The sequence below is a fragment of the Neovison vison genome, chromosome X, assembly GCF_020171115.1.
Source record: "Neovison vison isolate M4711 chromosome X, ASM_NN_V1, whole genome shotgun sequence".
NCBI lineage: Eukaryota > Metazoa > Chordata > Mammalia > Carnivora > Mustelidae > Neogale > Neogale vison.
This window is the reverse complement of record NC_058105.1, coordinates 17,123,803-17,142,803: the sequence shown is the minus strand read 5'-3', so window position 1 is coordinate 17,142,803 and position 19,001 is coordinate 17,123,803. Positions and strand designations below refer to the sequence as shown.

General features: G+C 47.5%; 1 protein-coding gene across 1 annotated transcript in view; it reads right to left on the bottom strand.

Moving 5' to 3' along the window:
• The window catches only part of GPC3 (glypican 3), a 397,932-nt gene extending 382,842 nt beyond the window's left edge, over positions 1–15,090 (bottom strand). Inside the window, exon 1 of the mRNA XM_044234977.1 lies at positions 14,764–15,090. Coding sequence (XP_044090912.1) covers positions 14,764–14,938 — 175 coding nt within the window. The 5' untranslated portion in view covers positions 14,939–15,090. The remainder of the gene's footprint in view (positions 1–14,763) is intronic.
• Between the last annotated feature and the right edge of the window lie 3,911 nt (positions 15,091–19,001).

Below are 19,001 nucleotides of genomic sequence, written 5' to 3'. Positions count from 1 at the left end.
ACTAAACAAAGAAGGAACAGACTATTAGCAAAACTAACCAGACTGTTCATACTTTTGGCGACTCTTGCGATCTTTTGGAACTTGAGCGTCCCACTCCCTCACGGTTAGGTACTGATAACGACACAGATACTGCACAGCCAGAGTCTGAAGCTGCGCCTGTAGTTTTTTGGTTCAAGAACTTGGGTTTTGACCGGTACTCTGTACATCAGCCTTCCTGTGGCTGTTCAGGCAGCTGATAAGAGGCAGAAATCCTTCTTGCTCATTAGGCCATTAGCTGCTGTTAAGCAAAGCACTGGGGCTGGGGAGGGGGGCTGTTCAGTGGCCCAGAGGAATGTGCTGGACTCCACATATAAAGCCAGCCCCGATTTGGGGTTAAGAATTTAACCTTAAAAGGCTGACAAGTCATAAATTTGCCTGAGGTTCATATATATGTGTGACTTTCACAGTTTATATTTCCTAGCCAGGACTCAAAGTCAAAACATGCTCCTGATTAATGAATGGTACTAATTGTTATTCCTGACTTGAGAACATTAGTCTTCATCCAAAATATTTTCTTTAAAAACACACAATCTCATACCTAAAACTCTCTGGCTTTGGGGAGTTTGGATAACCAGTTGGAAAAAAAAATAGGAAGAGGAGCCTAACGTTATCTGTTCCTTGGTGCTACCATTTTGGTAGTCGAGATCGACTCAAATGCTTCCATTTCATTGTGTCCATCAAGCAAAGTGCAAAGGAATGTCCTCCAAATCTAAACATCTGAGATAAAGCAACCATCTGTGACTCAACACAAAAAACGGAGCGGGGGTGGGGGGTTGTGGGGGGCTGGCGGAGGCAGGGGTGGTGGAGGCAGGGCTGAAGTATCTCCCAGCCCGTTTTGTCTGACTTATCTTGTTAAATATTTATACGTAGGTGCATAACCTAACAGCCTTGGCCAAGCTTGGAAGAGATAATAGACACAGAACAAACAAAAGATCCCCCTAAGTATAAAGACGAAGAAAAAAAAAATACCAAGGAGTAGTCCAACTGGAAGACGCTCTTTAACCTGAAGTCAAATTTGAAACTAGGACAATAAAATCCTGCAAGTGACACAATGTCCTGAAATGTGGTTCACTTCGTCCGGGAAAAGCAAGCTACATTTGGTTGGCCTGCGAGCTAGGTGTCAATTTCGCCCCACATGAGCAGGGTTTTAAAGGGGCTCCCTGATCTTCAGAAAAAGGAAAGGCAGTTCAGTGGAAGACAAGAGATTTCGAAGAACAAAGATGCAATTTGCATTCATTGAGAATTATGACAAAGTAAGAGAGAATGTAAACTACATAGCAATGATCTGAGATACTCCAGTCAGATATATTTAGCCTGGTGCTATCTGTACAGAAACCCTTTTAAATGCTCAGAGTTCTTAGAAAGTGGAATGTAAATTCATCGGTGCATATTTTAGAGCTCTGCACTTCCAAATGAACTAAGGAATCAAATTTCGAAATATCCCCGGGAGAAGTAACCAGGTACCCAAACCAAATATGCGGGCAGAAATGGGAAGGCTGTTTTCTCTCCAGAATCACTGAGGGCAAGCGGATGTGGAGGAGGCAGAGGAAGATGGGGGCAGAGAGAGGAGAAAAGGAAATCAGGAGCTATAGGAAAAGGAAACACAACTTAAAAACTCAAATACGGAGGAAAATATAAAACATGCCACTCCTCCAATTTTTTTGGAGAACAAGAAACACAAAACCATTCAATAAATATAACAAACCATAAAACACCTTCTGTTCTAAATTATAACCAGTTGAGAGAGAACGTGAGGGTAGGAAGGAGGAAGGTGAAAAGGGAAGATGTGGGGAGCAGTCCAGCAGACGATGAACCGGGGTGGGGGGGTCCTTGGTAGCTCTGGAGCTTTTCTGAGCCCCAGAAGGGCAGCAATGGTGTGCTCAGAACCCCCCCACTGCTCCTCTTAGCTAGGGGTGTCCTAGTAACTCAGGCTACTTCTTGTCCCTCTACTCTATGAAATAAATGGCGATGAGCTTTTGGAGAATCCCACCAAGAACTGTGAGTCAGCAATACATCTCTTTGCCACTAGGACGGAGATTGAAAATAAAACTGTATATTGCTGAGGGGTGGAGAAAGGCTGAATGATTGACTAAATGCTGGTTCCAACTCCTTCAACCTTACTCCCTCAAAGAACAAAGAAAAGGCAATCTGACAGCTTTGGAAGGCCAAAAGAACCTTCAGGCAACATTATTAAATTGACCCACAGCCCCGAAGTTTCAAAGGCAAGAAATGACTTAGGTTTTAGAAATTAACACTTGTATAAAACCTTCGAATTCCATGGGGGGAAATAAACCTTTATTTCAGAAATAAACTTTGAAGTTTCAGAAGAAAGCAGAAAACCGGTTTCTGAAAACAGAAGGGACTATTGGAAACACTGAGCACAGTTCCTCCGTGGCCCTTGGAATTGCTTCAAAAGTCCCACTCTGACTTCTGGGGATGGCCAGAGAAGGTACACCCCAGAAGGCCAGTTTAAAAAAAAAAAAGTGGGAAACCATTAGGTGCCTAGGTAAAAGCAAAACAGTCTCCAAAAATACTTGCCTCTGGCCACATTAAACTAAGCCAAGCTGTAGACAAGAGGCTCTAAATATCTGGGAGAGGAAAGATCGTTTTCCAAACTGGTCATGAAGTTATTAGCCACCATAGGGGCTCAATCCAGTCCCTTCATTCTACACCCCCGCCACGTTTTTCCTTCTCTCCCACCCCACTCTCTGAGTCTCTCTCTCCTCCTCCGTCCTCTCCCCACCATACATTTCTTGTGTATAGATCGCTGGGGCCACAACAATGACCGAACAGCCAAGCACAGCACAAGTGCAAGAAATCAAAAGAACATAGATCTGTTATGTGCAAGTCCCTCCTCTGAGTCCTGAGGTCCCTCAAGGAGCCTTCGCAAGCTTTAATGTGCACACAGATCAACTGGAGATCTTGTTTAAAAACACGGGTCTCATTCAGCAGGTCTGGGATGTGGCCTGAGAGTCCTCATTTCTTGCAAGCCTCTAGGAAGAGGAAAAAGCCAAGTACATAAATAACTAGAAGAGCAAGAGAGAACCAAGGCCATAGGAGAAGTGCAGGGATACCAGGGTTCAAAGGGAACTAGGCACAAGGACCCGTGATACAGCTCATGCAGGAGACAGCATGGCATGGCCACCTTGAAGGTGGCTAGGACTAGAACAGTCACCCCTGGAAGGCAGACAGTCGGGTGGTCCGAAAGCAAAGGCTTGGGGGCAGACAACTACAAGGTCCTTTCAGTTAAGGAGTTGGCTTGTTGTGTCTAAGCAGAGGGCCCACGGGCCAAGGAGGTAAGCCCGAAAGACATGATAGAGTCAGGCTCGCAGGATTTAGCCATTTAATTTAGGGGTGAGACGTGGACAAAGAGAAGTCCAAGACAATCACGTGGTTTCAGGTCTGGGTCCCGGAACTGCTAGCACCACAGATGCAGAATGTTGGAGGGGGACAGGTTTGTGCAGGCAGGAGGAGAAAATGATGATTTCTGGCTCTGTGGCAAGGGAAGCCCTGGCAGGACTTCTGGACGGAGATGTTTGGCAGAGCGACTGGCAGATCCTGAACCAGACAGCAAGGAAGAGGTCAGGCTGGAGAGGGAGACGGGAGTGATTCGGACCACGAAGATAATGAAGTCATGGGAATGGGTGTGGGAAGGAGCAAAGAGACAACAGAAGGGGCAAAGGACAAGCAGGACTGGAGCGCTTGCATCTAAGAGAGGGAGGGAGGGAGAAGGCAAACAAGCAGAGAGAGAATCAGCCTGAGGAGGAGAGAAGCCCAGAGCGAAATGTCACCCAGTCAAAGGAGTGTGGGAATTTAAGTCAAATGCTTTGAATCCGGCCCATCTTCCAAAGCGCATACCAGCAGGAGCAGGAGCTGTTGAGTGAGACACATCTGGATGCCAATTCTAGCTCCCCATACCACACAAGCTCGGGGAACGTTAGCCTTCTGGGCCTCAGTCTCTGCATCTGTAAAATGGACATCACACCACCTCCCTTTCAGCTTTGCTGTGTGGACTAAATGGGATTAACTGCAAAGCAACTGGTACATAGCTGGCACTCAGTAAGTGGTAGTTTCTGTGCTCCTCCCTCAGGGCCCTTCCAGACTATTCCATTCATCTGAAAGCGGTCTTAAGAAAATCTTCTGGAGAACAGGAGGTTTCAAGTTTACGTTGAATGGAAGTAGAAGCCCGGACGAAGGCAACCTCTAGAACAATAGGGAAATGAAAGAAACTCTTCATGCCAGAGAAACGGAAAATTCTACCACCCTCTACCCCTACCCCCACAACAACAACAACAACAAAACCACATTACATCTCCATAGACACTTAAGAAAGGATCAGCCCAATGACACAAGTATGCCTAATATTTGCTTGGAACCACACGTTTCAGAGACCAGCTAGTGGAAGAGAGACCAGAGCTCCCAAAAGCTACAGCTTTCATTCTCCAGAGTGGGGGGCTGCTCCCCGGGGGGGCTGGGGGCACCAGAGGGGCCTCTATGTTGGAACCAGGCAGGTCAGCTGAACTCAGAAGCTAGGGACACTCCATGAGTGGTTGCATTGCCTGTACGTAAGATATATGAAAGCAAGGCTTTCACGACACAGATGTAAGGTAGGATTGGGGAAGACCACCCACTGCTAAAACGAACAATTAACAACTTTCAAACAGTTTAAATAACATGAAAAATTATGAATTACTGCTATCAAAAGTAATAGAAATCCAATCCCTTGCTTCAAATGTACTTCTCTACATTCCCCACCACCCGTGTGTATGTGTGTGTGTGTGTGTTCCGTCGTGCATTATCTTATTTGCAAAATCTTGGACCATGACAACATCCACTCATACTTTCTCTTAATCAAGAGAATTCTTGAAGTCTTTGGCAGTTTTTTTCTTAATCACCAGATGTTGGCAAAATGCATTTTAAGATGTGTCACATGCAAAAGCCTGGAAAATATCATCCACACCCATGACTTCCAACTTGAGCCTATATGCTGATGAGTCCCAACTATGTGTTTTCTGAACTCCAGAAGAGTGTATGCACTATTTCCTGGTGATCTCATCAATTCCCAGAGTTTCTGTTACCATCTATATGTTGTTCTATACCCGAGTATGTATCTGAGTATGTAGCCCTGATCTCTCTCTTCTACTGTCCAAAACACAACCTCAACCACCTAGCAGACATTTCCACCTCAATGATCAAAGGACCCCTCAAACTCAACCCCTTCAAAATCAAACTCATTATTTCACTCCTTAAAAATATGTTCTTCTTGGGGCACCTGGCTGGTTCAGTGGATAGAGTGTATGACTCTTGACCTTGGGGTCATGAGCTTGAGCCCCCCAAAATATATGTCACCTGTACTTCACTCATTTAGTCAACAAATATTTACTGAGCACTTACAATGTGCCATAGGTCCACCACCCAGAAAAACTAGAAGTTCTAGACTCTCCCTCCTATCCTCATAACCAGTCAGCAAGTCATACCTGATCCATTTCCTCTAGTCTCTCAACTTGGTATTTTACTCCCCTATTTCCTGCCCTGCTTTTTTCCAACCTGCATTAGTAAGACTCCCTGCCAGTCATTCTCCATACTAAATGCCATTTTCTCTTCTTCAAATGTTTTCATGGCTCTTTATCATCCTTGGATATAGCCCAATGAAACTCCTCAGCATTTCCTGCCTACTTTTCTAGCTTGTCTTCCTCTACTCCCCGCACCCCCCAACAGCTGTTCTCCAACCAATCCAAACCAGTCCTGTCCAAAAAATGAGTCATTCTGTCTCTACGTGTCTTTGCATATACCTTACATGGCAGCCCTCTTAAGGCAGCCAGGCATCCCTCCTCCATAGCTCAACAACCCCCAGATCCCTATATGGCTCCCTTCCTAGGCAGTGATTGTATCTTATGCATCGGCCCCCAGCTCAGTACCTGGCATAGAATCAGGGCCCGGTGAATGCTGGCTGAAGCAGAGAATGAATGAAAAACTTTACAGTATTTATGCAGCGATGGCACATAGAGTTCATTATTAGTAGTAGGTTCCTTTCCTGAGAATTTCCATCTGTTTTCCAAAACAACTAAATGTGGTCCCCAATACAATCACTCCATGAAAGCTAACTTGGAAACTGCCTCTTGGGTCACATTCTCATTGCTGTGGAGCCCAACGTGCAATGCGGCCGGTGCTAGAAGTCATTCTCCAAAATGAGCCAAATTCATGGTATGGGTTGACCATCACTGCTTTAAATGAGGATCACATCTCTGTACTTAGGAAAACGATGGAACTTAATAAATGAGCTCTGTGATATCAGTGACAATTCACTCTGCAACAATTTGGGGCCAATCCAACTGAAAATGGTTTACTTGAGCTCTGAGAAGCAGTACCCCCTTGGTTTTCCCAGGGTAAATTAGGCTTTTTCTCTATGTTATTAAGGATGTACTGATGGAGGGATATTATGTGTGTGTGAGAGTGTACAGATGTGTGTGTGTGTACGCAGAACTCAACCTGCAGACATTCCATGAGTGGTTGTATTCTCTGTACATAAGACCACTCCCTACTAGGAGTAATAATTAACAACTTTCAAACAGTTTAAACAACACATAATTATAAATTGTTCCTATCAAAATAACAGAAATGCAGAATATTTATACATATATAAACTAAAACATGTGCGTATATAGATGTAACTACATGTAAAACATATCTAAACACCACATTGTTTTTAAGTAGGCTCTATGCCCAACTTGGGGCTTGGACTTATGACCCCAAGACCAAGAGTCACATGCTCTACCAACTGAACCAGCCAGGCACCCCTCAAGTACCATATTTAGAGAAGTTTATAGCCGGGGCCGGGGGAGGGGGTGGCCGCGCCTGGGTGTGCAGTTAAGTAAGCACCCAACTCTTGGTTTTGGCTCAGGTCCTGATCTCAGGGTTGTAGGTACGAGCCCTGCATCATGCCCCATATGGGGCTCCGCACTCAGCATGGAATCTGCTTCAGATTCTCTCTCCCTCTACCCACCCCCCAAATAATTAAATAAATCTTAGAGAAGACCTGTACATAAAAATTTCTCTCTACTAGTCACTTCCTCCCCAGACTTCAGTTTTGAAACAGGGGCAACAAGGCCCCCAGGTCTACAAAGAACAAATAAATGGGCTTCACAGAAATGTACTTCACAGAAACATGGATACTAAGCAAGAAGAGCAATAAAGTATTTCTGGGACCCAAACACACTTGGGGCTTACCTCCATATTTTCTATGTACACCCAAGCTTCCAAACTCAAATGTTTTCCAATCCTTTCAGGCTGTTATGTGTCAGCGAACTTTCTGATACATACCAGGGTAAGGGCTTTGAATGTCCTCCGTGTATCTGTCACTCTGACCCTTCCTCTCTTCCCCACATTTCCCTCAGTGCCAATCATCCGAGCCAAAATTGGACAAAGAGCAATGGAGTACCCCAGGATGCTGACACACACCATGAGAACCGGGATGCAGAGTTTGGGAGAGAGGGAGAAAAACCATAATGAAGGAGGAAAGTATCCAAACACAATTCTAATATTATTTTCAAATGAGCATCATCCCTTTCTTTTTTACCCTCTTTCCGAGCTGGGCCTCTAGCTGAAAGAACTCCCCATGGGTCATCCCTAGCCAACCCGTTGAGTTTTCTCAGCTGACTTTAAAAGCTTGCCCCAGTGCATACAGAAATTAAGAGACCTCTCAGGAGGCCCTTTATCCTACTCCAGTAAAATTTCCATGGTTGAATATCCACCTCAGACGATGTCCTTTAAAATGTACATTTATGAAGTTTCATGCTATTGGTAAGAAACACCAAACACCAAAGAAAAACTTACATACTTTCCATGTATGTTTCTGTAACGGACACCAAGTTGCATTATTTTTGAAACCTAAATGCCACTGATCTGTAAAGTAAATAAATGCATTTATCTATATGTGGATATATTTAATTTATCTATAAACTTCTTAGACTAGCCTTGTAACCAAGCGTAGAATACTTACCTCTTGGAAAGATTTGCCTAAAGTCTACTTCTTTTGGGGAATTTCAGTACAGTCACATGAATTCAACCAGTCCTTTGCCACTTACCTATAGACAACAGATGGAGTTTTGACCTGAAAAAGGAGTTGCTTTTTTAGAAACCTTAATATATTAGTAAAAGTGAATCAACTACTTAAATATTAGCTTTGTGGAAATTTTATGTTTGTAATACATTTCTACTTCCAATCATTCATTTAGGCGACAAATATTTATCAAGCACTTATGATCTGTACTACAAGACGGGAGATACATACCTTAAAGATGCCATACTCAGGAGTTCTAATTTTCCAGTCATAAACTTATTTCCAAAAGGCAGACTCGAAAAGGCCAGCTAAAATTATAGTCTAGAATTCTGCCTTATTCTGGATTTATACAAGAAATAAATGCATGCCACATTTTGAAAATTCTGAAAAACACAGGATATTCTCAAAATCCTCACTTCTGAGAAATGTACATCATTCAACTTTCAGGTGAATGGATAGAATACAGTGAATGGAGGTTTTTTGTTTTTTTTTTTAATAAAGGCTTTAACTTCCCTGTCCCTTCTTATTGCCACTTTCACTTGTATTTTATCTCCCTCCCTATCAATTATTTATCAATATAAGCCTATTAAGTATACTTCAGAGAGCTTAGTAGATTTACTAATCTAGCATATAAATACAATTTCAGCTACTGGAAGTAATTAACTATTTAATTACTATTAATTTAATTAATTTAATTACTATTAACTATTTAATTTATTAATGCATTTCGCTCCTAACACTGACTCTCTTTTACTCATGAGGAAAAATACAAACTCTCAAATAAGGCTTTGTCCAGCTACATACAAAGAGAGGCCTTTCTCGGTAATCAGTCTGAATTCATTTTTGTTGAAAAATGGTGGACAAGTATTTCTAATAATTAGCACTCGGACAATTGAGGTTTAATTGGCCTGATTTGAAGTACAGAACTAAATCTTCTTCACTTTGTACATTCAGTGAGGTCTTCACGTGAGACTACCACGCTCCAATGAGGGTTTTCTCCACACACGCAGCATTTCAAAATGCACATTTTCTCTGCCAGTATGCCCACCTTCACTTCGCTTTCTGACACGTGTTCTCCCTGTCATTCTATCTCAGAAGGTAAATTCCCATTACATTATGCTGTCTCTAAAGCCAGTCTGGGGCCCATGGTTTGGATTCTATTCTCTGATGCTCATTTCTTAATGAAGCGCTGGGGATCCTGTTTCAAGTCAGACAATTTGCTAAATATGGGCAGATGAGTGTGTGTGGAGGGGGGGTCTGCCCACACTTTCCATTAGACCCTAGCTTACCCAAAACTTCAAACCCCTTTGCAAGCTTGGCTAGGGCCGAATAGATGTTGGCTCCCGGTATGGGCTCTTGGATTGAGCCTCTGCACAAATTCCGATCCCAGGCTACAGAAACACACGCATGTGTTACAGCTCGACCCCCAAGTACGGTAATGTCAATGCTAGCAAGAAAGGTCCAGCTGACATTAAATCAAAGAGAGTTCGATTTAAGAGATGGCCATAATAATTGTGGCTCTGTAATGATACTATGCCAGTCATAACAATGTTGCTAATTTCAATCTGTGCTTTGGCTCCTCGACATTAATAAGCACTTAACCGATGGTACGAGTTGCCAGCTAACTGAGGAAAGACTGAATCTGGCTCCAGGCCAGATATATGTAGCCTGAAAAGTTTGTCCACGTACCCCAACAGTGTCCCCGAACAAGCTGGATTTAGGTTTCTTAAAATAAGTAAGATGACATAGAGCTTAGGAAAGTATCTGAGCGTTCATAGGGAATACATCATGATCGCGAAATTCTATCATCGTCGATGATATACTAAATGTGCTGTGGAGCTCTTGGTATTGTGCTCAACACTGCACCAAATGCAGTGCTTTCCCTTTAAGAAGCTTCTAATCTAAAACATACAAATAACCATATGCAGAAAAAAGCGAGAGATCAGAGTAAAGGAAGCATTCACAAAAATGTACAAATTCAGCATGCCAGAACTTTTCAGTTGAGCAATATGATCCCTAGTGAAATTCTTTCCAAATGATGTATCGTGTGCACAAGTTATAAGTGATTATCTTCAATTTTCTTAGAAATGAGTAATAAGATACCTCTTAAGACCCATGCTTTTGTATATGCATCAAACACTAAAGTTGGCGTGGTCATTGATAGCTGCCATTTAAGGAGAAAACATATTTTCTGTCTTGTCTCACAGCAGACAAACCCAGGCCTCTTTCTTCCCAGGTTGCTAATAAGCAGCCTTTTTCTAGGCTACGGCGAACAGCAAACATTGCAACTCTCAAGATGAAAGTAGCAGAATGCTCAAAAATATTGCGTCAAAAGATTGGATGCAATCTCCCAGCCCATAAGAAAAAAGAAATTGCAAAACTGACACCATCTGTGTCATCTAGCATCCACCAGAATCATCTCTTGCATGCATCTCCTAATGCTTGTGTGGAATTTGCTCCAAGAATTAAGAAAACTCTCTTTAAGATGGCGGCCCTATTAAGAGCATCTGCCCTATCTCCCACTTCATCTCTTCAGTTCTTTTCCCTTGGCCAGGCTGGCTATTGTGACCATTTCAGCCAATTTCCTGGAGGTATTTTCTAGCCCTTTTCACCCTATTTAATCCTACAAGTGTCCTGAGAAGTCTGTTTACTCGTAGGCTCCCCCACTAGACTGTGAGCGCCTTGACAAAAGGGGCTGTGTCTTACTCCTCTCGGCACCTCCAACACCTCACGGGGGCCCGGCCAAGGAGCGCCAGGCTCAGGCTTCTCGAAGGCCCAGGCGCTCCACCGACCACCAGCCACCTCCTGACCCGGCCCCACCCTGTCCTCCAAGCCCAGCCCGGTCCCACCTTAGAAATCGATTCTGACCCCACTCTAAAGGGTCCTCCCAACTGTTCCCAGTTAGGGGGGCAATAGTGTGACTTGGTCAAAGGGTGAATCAATCACCTGCTCACCTCCCCCTCCAGGGCGGCCTCAGGACAGAGAAAGTCCTCCCACACCCACAGGGGCCTTGTTCTCTCTCCCGACCTTAGGACCGGGAGCTGCTTCTAACTAATTGGGGGACTGCAGCTGGCCACCCAGACCACCCAGACCTGGTGGCTAGTTCTCACACTTTAAAACAACAACTACAACCAAGAGCAAACTCTGTCTTTGTTTCAAGAATGCTGATTTTTATTTTTAGGGTGTTTCGTCTATTTTGAGAAACTCTCAAGTCGGGCTTGCCTCTTCCGGGTTGCCTTTGACCCACACGGGAGTCTGGCCTTCCTGGGATTGGTCCCTGCACTTTCCAGGGCCCTCTAAGGCAAGATCCCTCAATCTTTGGGGAGTTGCAACACTACCACAGTTTGATTGATTTTCTCCTTCCCGTCTGTCCCCTTCACCACCAGCACCCCCCCCCACAAAAGCGGTGTATGGCATTCATAAAGTGAATTACACTTGATTTTTGTTTAGAGGAATTTTTTTTTCAGACTTCTGTAACATTCCCTTGAGACAATTGGAAACATCATTGTCTGATTACTAGCTCACTTTCCTTGCCTAAAATTGTATCCATTCTTGATTGCGCCTGTGGGTAGGTTAAGCAAAACAAAATAAACATCCAGACTTATGAGCTCATTGGCTTTTTTCTGAATTTTTCTAAATTAAATAAGGGCAAAAGAGCTACACTGAAAGTCAGTTATATGGATTTTTCTGCCAAATGCTAACTCTGTGTGCCTGGTTTCCATCTGTGGTGCTTTCCAAGCTACAAATCCTTAAAAGGGGGGGGTGGTATGAAAAGATCTATGGATTTGGGGGACATGTTATTTAGAATTGTTATCCCGTGCCTTTGAACACTCTAAAAGAAATGGGAACACGAGATCGCAAGGCTTTAGATGAACTTTGTGGAAGGCTGGTGTAGCCCTTTAGCACCATTTATTTTTTAGGCTGGCAGATTTTAAATTTTACATAAGAAATGTACCTTATCTATTCTAACCCAATTCTGCTAATAGCCGAAGTTAGCAGTCAATCCCAAATGCTCCCCTTAAGTGAGACAGGACATTCTTGAGGATTTCTCCTTACTGTGACCAAATCTCATTTTACCTGGGACAAAGAGAGCTTTAATTAGCAGTTAATACAGTGATGCGGGCAAACTGAACATGGCTTAAAATACAGAGAAGGGAGAAAGTCAAGCGGTCATCTTGATGGTTCATAACTACCAAATAATTTGCAGCTCTCTTTCAATTTCCAGCCACTGAACGACAGCAGCAAATGACACATTTATTCGCTTTGAAATGATGTGCTTGCCATTGTATTTAGTCGGCCATTATCATCTCTTCTCTGAAATACTGATGAGTTCTTTCCACTCCTGGACATTAGGATTTTCACCATGTTTCTCGTTCTACAGTGCCCAGAGTCACCAAAGGGAAATTTGGGACACATGGTTTTCATGGCAAGTCAAGAGTCCCGGAAATCTGCACAGACCCTGGAAAATCCAGGATATATGGTCGCTGCCTGGGTGTCACCACATTTGAAGTTTGGCTTTACTCCAGCACGAGTCATAACAGTGCCTGCCCACCATGTAGAAGGTGCTGGCCTCCGCACCCAGCTGTTAAACAGAAGTGAAGTAGGGAAGTTGGGTTTTTATGAAAACCATTGGAAAGTGATTTTGCCTACAGAGTTTGGGAAATGCTGGAAGAAAGGGGTGGGGGGAGTCCCCCTTAGGAATTCCTGTTCTGTATAGTATGGCCATCCTTAGGCGTGGAGTGAGGGAGCTCGCAGGGAGAGAGCCCGGGCCAAATCTCTTACACACAGTGTGTGGGCCCTCCCAGTACTTGTATACAGAGGCCGCCGCAAAGAGGCAGGCAGCCGGAGAGCTGGGGAGGAGGGAAGGGCCCGCGCCAGCAGGAGTGAGTGTAGAGGGAGGGGGTTGCTAAATGAGTATCAGTATGTTCCTTCTGGTCTTTTTCTTCTTTTAAGCACAACCTTTCCTCCCTGGCTTCGAATCAGCCGAATGTGGCCCCAACCCCAACCCCGGAACCATTCATCTGGCGGGGACTCACCCTGTGAGGACCAATTTTTACATTATCAACAAAAGCGTGTTCTCTGGCCTTCGCAATCTAATTACCACGGCACTTCGAGGGCACAGAGATTTCGCCTGTTGTTTCAGCTCTGTGCAACTGATTCATAGGTTGCCCCTTACAGCTCTTGCACACGCCCACGTGGTACGTTATTAACACTTAAGAGTGGAAGAGGTAGTTCTCCCCTCCCATAGAGCGAAATCCTGCAACGCAATATTTAACATATGCGCAAACGCATTTCGGTTGCCAAAAGGGGTGACCAATTACCTTTGCAACCAAACAGCAGGCTCCCTCGGCTCTTTTCATCCACCTAAAGAAAAGGCTGAGGCTGAGGGCGCCGCTGGCTGCCTAGGTAACCTCCCGCTAGTGAACTGCTCGCTGGCAGCGCCCACAGGGCGCGCATCGCCTTCCCAACTTGGTCCAACCATCAGGCCCGCCTCTCTGACTTGTTGAGAGCCACGAGCCAAGTTTTTGACGAAGGCTGCTCCCCATCCCTCCGAAGCGCGGGACGCGCGCCTCGCTGGAGGCACCGGCTGGGAAGAGACCCCCGAAGGCCACGGACGGCTCACGGTTTGCGAACACCACCGGCCGCTTCTGCAGAGCGCGCCTCCGATAAATTAACCTGTTTCATACCAACTCTTCTTGCCCGCATTGTCAGTGTAGCAACTTGTACTAATTGGATTCTAAGGCAGGCTTTTAGGAGTCCAACCGCGGGACAGTCAATCACACAGGGCCATTAATATTCATCTGTTGACAGCGGCAGCCCTCGGCTAAGGTTAAAATATGCCCTTACAACACGATCTGATTGTGCAGAACAAAAGGCAGGCGTTCGGAAACTTTCCTCCACCTAAAATCATCTCCCCTCCAGGGTCCAGCCTGTCAAGAAGGCAGATGAATTTGAGAAGGGGAGGAGTTAAATCATCTTTGGACTCCTGCTCCCCAGCCTGCAGCACCGTTTTCGAAGCGATTTGGCCAACATAGATAAGGGACGCTGTTTTGAAGGGAAAGGTCCGGTCATCCTCCTCTTGGGGACCCTCCTGTTCCAAAGTTTCCGCCAGCGTGCACTCTACCTGCCACTGCGGATTCGGAGATCTGTCCCCAACTTTGTCTGCACTTGGGCCCGCAAACCCCGGAACCCAGGCTACGGAAAGGAGAGCGTAGGGGGCAGGTTGGGGAGAGAATGGCCGGCCGTAGCCACGGTCCGGCTCCGGCTGAAACGGTGGCACGTTCGTGCAAGCGAGGGTGGCAAATGCTCGAGACACCGGCTCGGCGGCGGGGCGCCAGTTCGCCGAGGCCCGGGGAAGCAGCTCCCACCTTCCTGCCCTCCCCAAAAAATGGGCGCTTGTGAGGAGGCCCTCCCCGCCGTGCCTCCCACCCGTACCTTCCCTGACAGCAGAGCGAGCCCGGGAGAGGAGGACACGGTCCACGCTCAACCCTCCGCCCTCCCCCGGTAGACCTGGCCGGGCCCCGGGCTCAGCGACCACTCCCAGGTGCCCAGCGGCGGGGCGCACGAACGCGGCTCCACGAGGCCAGCGCTCCCGGGGTACGGTGGCCACGCGCCCCCGGCTCCCCTCCGGGCGCTGGGGGACGCGCGCGGGGACGCCTCCTCACCTGGTACGGGGGTTTCGGGCACCCACTTGAGTCCGGGCTGCAGTCTCTGGAAGAAGGAGCGGACCTGGTGACAGGTGGCGTCCGGCGGCGGCGGCGGGGGCTGCGCCTGTCCCGGGCAGTCCAAGCTGAGCAGCATCGCCACCACCAAGCACGCGGTGCGCACGGTCCCCGCCATCCTGCTTCGCGGGCAGCGAGGAGAGCGCGGGAGAGTGGCAGCGAGGGCGAGAGCGGTCCCGAGATTCGGCAAGGCTGGCAGCGGCCCTGAGGAGCGGGAGACGTGCCGCTACCCAGCCGCGGCAAAAGTTTCCTCGCAGCTACCTGGGCGCGGGGCGAGGGCGGGAACAGCTCGGCTGCTCGGGCGGGGCGGGGCCGGCGGGCGGGGCGGGGCGACGAGGGACCGGGCGGGGCGGGGCGAGGCCAAGCGCGCGGCCAGGGGGCGGTGGCTGCCGAGCGGCGGCGAGCCTGCGGGTGCGGGGCGCCGGGCTGCGGGGTGGGCTGGGGCTCGGCGGCGCGGGGACCGGGCGGGGGCGGCGGGGAGGAGGGCGCCGAGCGTGTGCGGTGGCTCCTGGCGGCCCAGCCCAGCTGCCCGCTCGCCGCCGCTCTACCCAGGGCGCTCTGGCATAACTACTGCAGAGGGGCTGCGGGCTCCAGCGCGCTGATTGGCTTCCCAGCAGCCATCCCCTCTGACTGGCTCTGGGAGAAGTTCCCCAGCCTCACTCCTCCTTCCCGCCGCTCATTGGCCTACAGCCGGCAGGGCTTTTCCCTTCAGGATTTTTGCAACCTCTCCATCCTTCCTCGGGGTGCGCGGAGGCTCACTGGCCTGGGGGAGGGGGTGATGGGGGGGGGCTCTCTGCTTTGCCACAGGCCTCCTGCCAGTCCGGTCCAGCTCGCTTCTGGCCACCGAAGCCACCCGAGGTCTTCCTCCTCCGCACAAAATCCTACCTCCTCTTCCTGCTCTCTTCCAGGGGCTTCCCTCAAAGGGTCTTCCCAACGCAGCAGCCCCGGCCGGGTTCTCAAACCCGGCCCACGAATAGTCACATTCAGGGGCAGCTGGCGACCACCGAGGGGTTCACAGTCTGCCTCATCTTTGACTCCTGTATCTAAAAAGTCTACAAACCTGGGGGATTTGCTGTGTTTGATTCCAAAGAGCCACACAAAGTCAGAGAAATCACCTAATCCCAGGATGTTACAAGAATCTGTCTCCTGCAAGATAGCCCCGGGTGACCCTTCACGAAGCAAAGCATAACTGGTAACAACAAAATAACCTGGGGCTTAACGCCAGCCTAACTCATTAGAAAATCATTGGACACAGCAGATTCAGAGCTTGCCTGTTTCATAGATGGAGTAGAAAAGGCTGTTTGAACTGTCTCCTAGACCCAAATCCCCACCTCTCCTGCTTAAATTTCTCCATTAGAAATCCAGTTCTTTGAAATACCTCTCAAAGGAGGAATGCATTTAGTCATTACCCATGTGCCTGTAGGTAGTAGGGATCTTTAACTCTCCTATTCTCCTCTGTGAACCGCCCCCCCCCCAACATGCGTCTCAGCACGGTGCCTTGTACGGGGTAGGAACTCAAAAAGTTCTCATACAATGACACGATTTAACATGTGGATTAGTTTATCAGTGTGGATTCGTTTATCATCTGATCATGTTGTTTCTGATCTAGGTAAAAGTAGGTTTTGATAAGGAAAGAAAAGGGAGAGCTCTCTTCAAGGGGCTTCCCTCAAAGGGTCACGAATTTTCCCGGAGTACCAGGCCAGGGAAGAGAAGGCCATGTGCCAGAACTTGGGGGCTGAGGAAAGAGGTAAAGGCAGGTCAGGTTGCTGAGGAGCTCGCTCATTCATTCACTCCTTCATTCAGTAACAAATATTTGAACTCCTACTATGCACCCGACACGTGGGATGTAAACAGACACTGAGGATCCAAAGATTAACCCTTGGTACTTAACTTCAAAGAGCTACAAGTCGAATGGGGAAAACAACCAAATAGAAAATGTTAACACAGCACATGGTCAGTGATAAGACAGAAGCAAGGCCAGGGTTCTAAGGGGTGAGAGGGTAGGTCAGAGACAGCTTCCCAGAAGAAATTGAACCCTAAACTCAGGCTTACAAGGCCAAAAGGAGCTGAGGGAAAAGAAGCAGCAGGAACAGAGATGGAGCAGGGAGAGCCTATAGGGCCCCACTGGAGGGTGGGAAGTACAAGTAACCTGGGGATGGGGGACGGGTCAGAAGAGCTCACCGAGCCGAGGAGAGCGAGCAAGGGCCAGGTGGTGAAGCCTGGAAGCCAGGCCAAGGAGCCGGGGGAACCACTTAAGGGAATGTTAAGCAGAAGGATGACATGATCATATTTGCCTGAGGAAAAGATCTCTGCAGCAACTTTGTGGATTGTGGAGAATGGCTTGGAGAAGAACGAGGCCTGGAAGCCAGTTAAAATGCTGTGAAAATCATCCAGACCAGAAGCACTAAAGGCAATGTGGAAGGGGAAGGAAAAAAAAAAAAACAACCTAACAGCGGTATTTGGGAGGAGAATGAAAAAGTCTTAGTGACCTGGTGGATGTGGGGGCTGGGAGAGGAGTCAAGGACGGAGGGCTCATTCATTCTTTTTTCAACAAACATTTGAGTGCCGCCTATGTATCTGGCATTCTTCTCCTACTTCATAATTTTGCCTGGGGCTAGGCCTGCGCCTGCATTGAACATTTGACAAATGACATATCCACTTTAAAAGAAACACCAATTAAGAGTCATAATTTGGCTGGTGAGTTTGATATGTTCCACCTGTGGAGCCCTGTGACCAAAGGGCAGATTGGAAGGCAAGCATTGATTGAATTTCATGACCTCGCAGAGGAAGACATGACCTCCCATAAATTCATGATCTTCCAGAGCTCATGCAACTAACTACAAAGGCAACAGTTGTTTTCAACTACTGGGTATTGAGTACCTTGAAATGAGGGATGCAGACCTATTTTTAATATAAACTTCTTTATGTGCTATGCTTTGTATGAGCCAGAGCAGGGCTTCCCAAAGTAAAGTGTGTGAATCCCTGATGATGGGGGTGGCCAGCGAAGGTTTTGGGTCTTATTTTCATCGATATTTATTTTAATGTGGGTTAGAAAAACATATACACGAGCAGTGCCCCTAACCCATGACTGCGTTAGGACAAAGCGAAGTAGACGGAGCTGGCACAAATTGCCTTCCATAAAAACGTGAGCTGGCTCGAAGAAAAACACTAAAGTGTATTGCGAACGTGACGATATGGCAAAACTTGTGGGGTGCTATGTGAATGACCAGGATTTGGACTAGCTCGTAGGCACACCGGCCCCGAGGTTTGGAGGACTACGTCTTTGGCAGCAAAACGTCTGCCCCTCCTCCAAGCAGCTTCTTCCAGGCTCTGACCCAACCTAAGCGCGGACTGAATAAAATGTGCTGCACTTAAGAAGTGGTTCCATTTTTTTAAGGGCCCCTAAAAGACTTTCTTTCTGGCCTTCCGGCCCCCAAGCGATGACTCCGGCGGTAGAATTTCAGGCACTAGAACAGACCCCAAGGGAGATCAGACTTTGGGGCAGGAACAGCTATCGACCCGGGACGGACAAACATCCAGTTCCTTTCGCGAAGTCTCAAATCCGTCCCATTCCATACTCTCCACTGCCCAGATGAGTGACTGTGAATTAAGATTGGGTTTTCTCTTTTCTCTTTTCCATAAACAACCATCTTACCCCCTTCAAGGCTCCCTTCCTCGCATTAGGAGTCAGGCCAGTGACTCGTGCTTACTCCAGCTGGAAGAGACAAAGAGAAACAATCAGTCAGTCGAGAAACACAAAAGGGTGTGCGGCCCGAGACAGTGTTCGCTTTCTACAACTCATGGTTCTGGGCTTTTGGGCCCCACTGGAAGCATTTAGATGACACCGTTGGGCCCCATTTTCCTCTTTGGACCTCAGAAGAACTTTTCTTCACCTTTCATTCCTAGTCTCCAGTTTGAAAGAATTCGAGAATTCCCAGCTGTAGCCAGCAGCTATTATCTCGCTGTAGCTGGGAGGAGGGTCTAGTTCCATGGCTCCAAAAGCAGCATAAATCAAGGTTTCTGGGAGAGAGTTAAGAAAGGGTCCTCAGCAGCTGCCGCCATGGGAGGGGCTCTTCCACAGCCGTGCACACGGCCACACACGCACACATGGTTTGTCTTGGGCCCAGTTCCCTTTGCCTGCCCTCCCCAACCCCCAGAGGATGCCCTCCCCTCCCCACCCC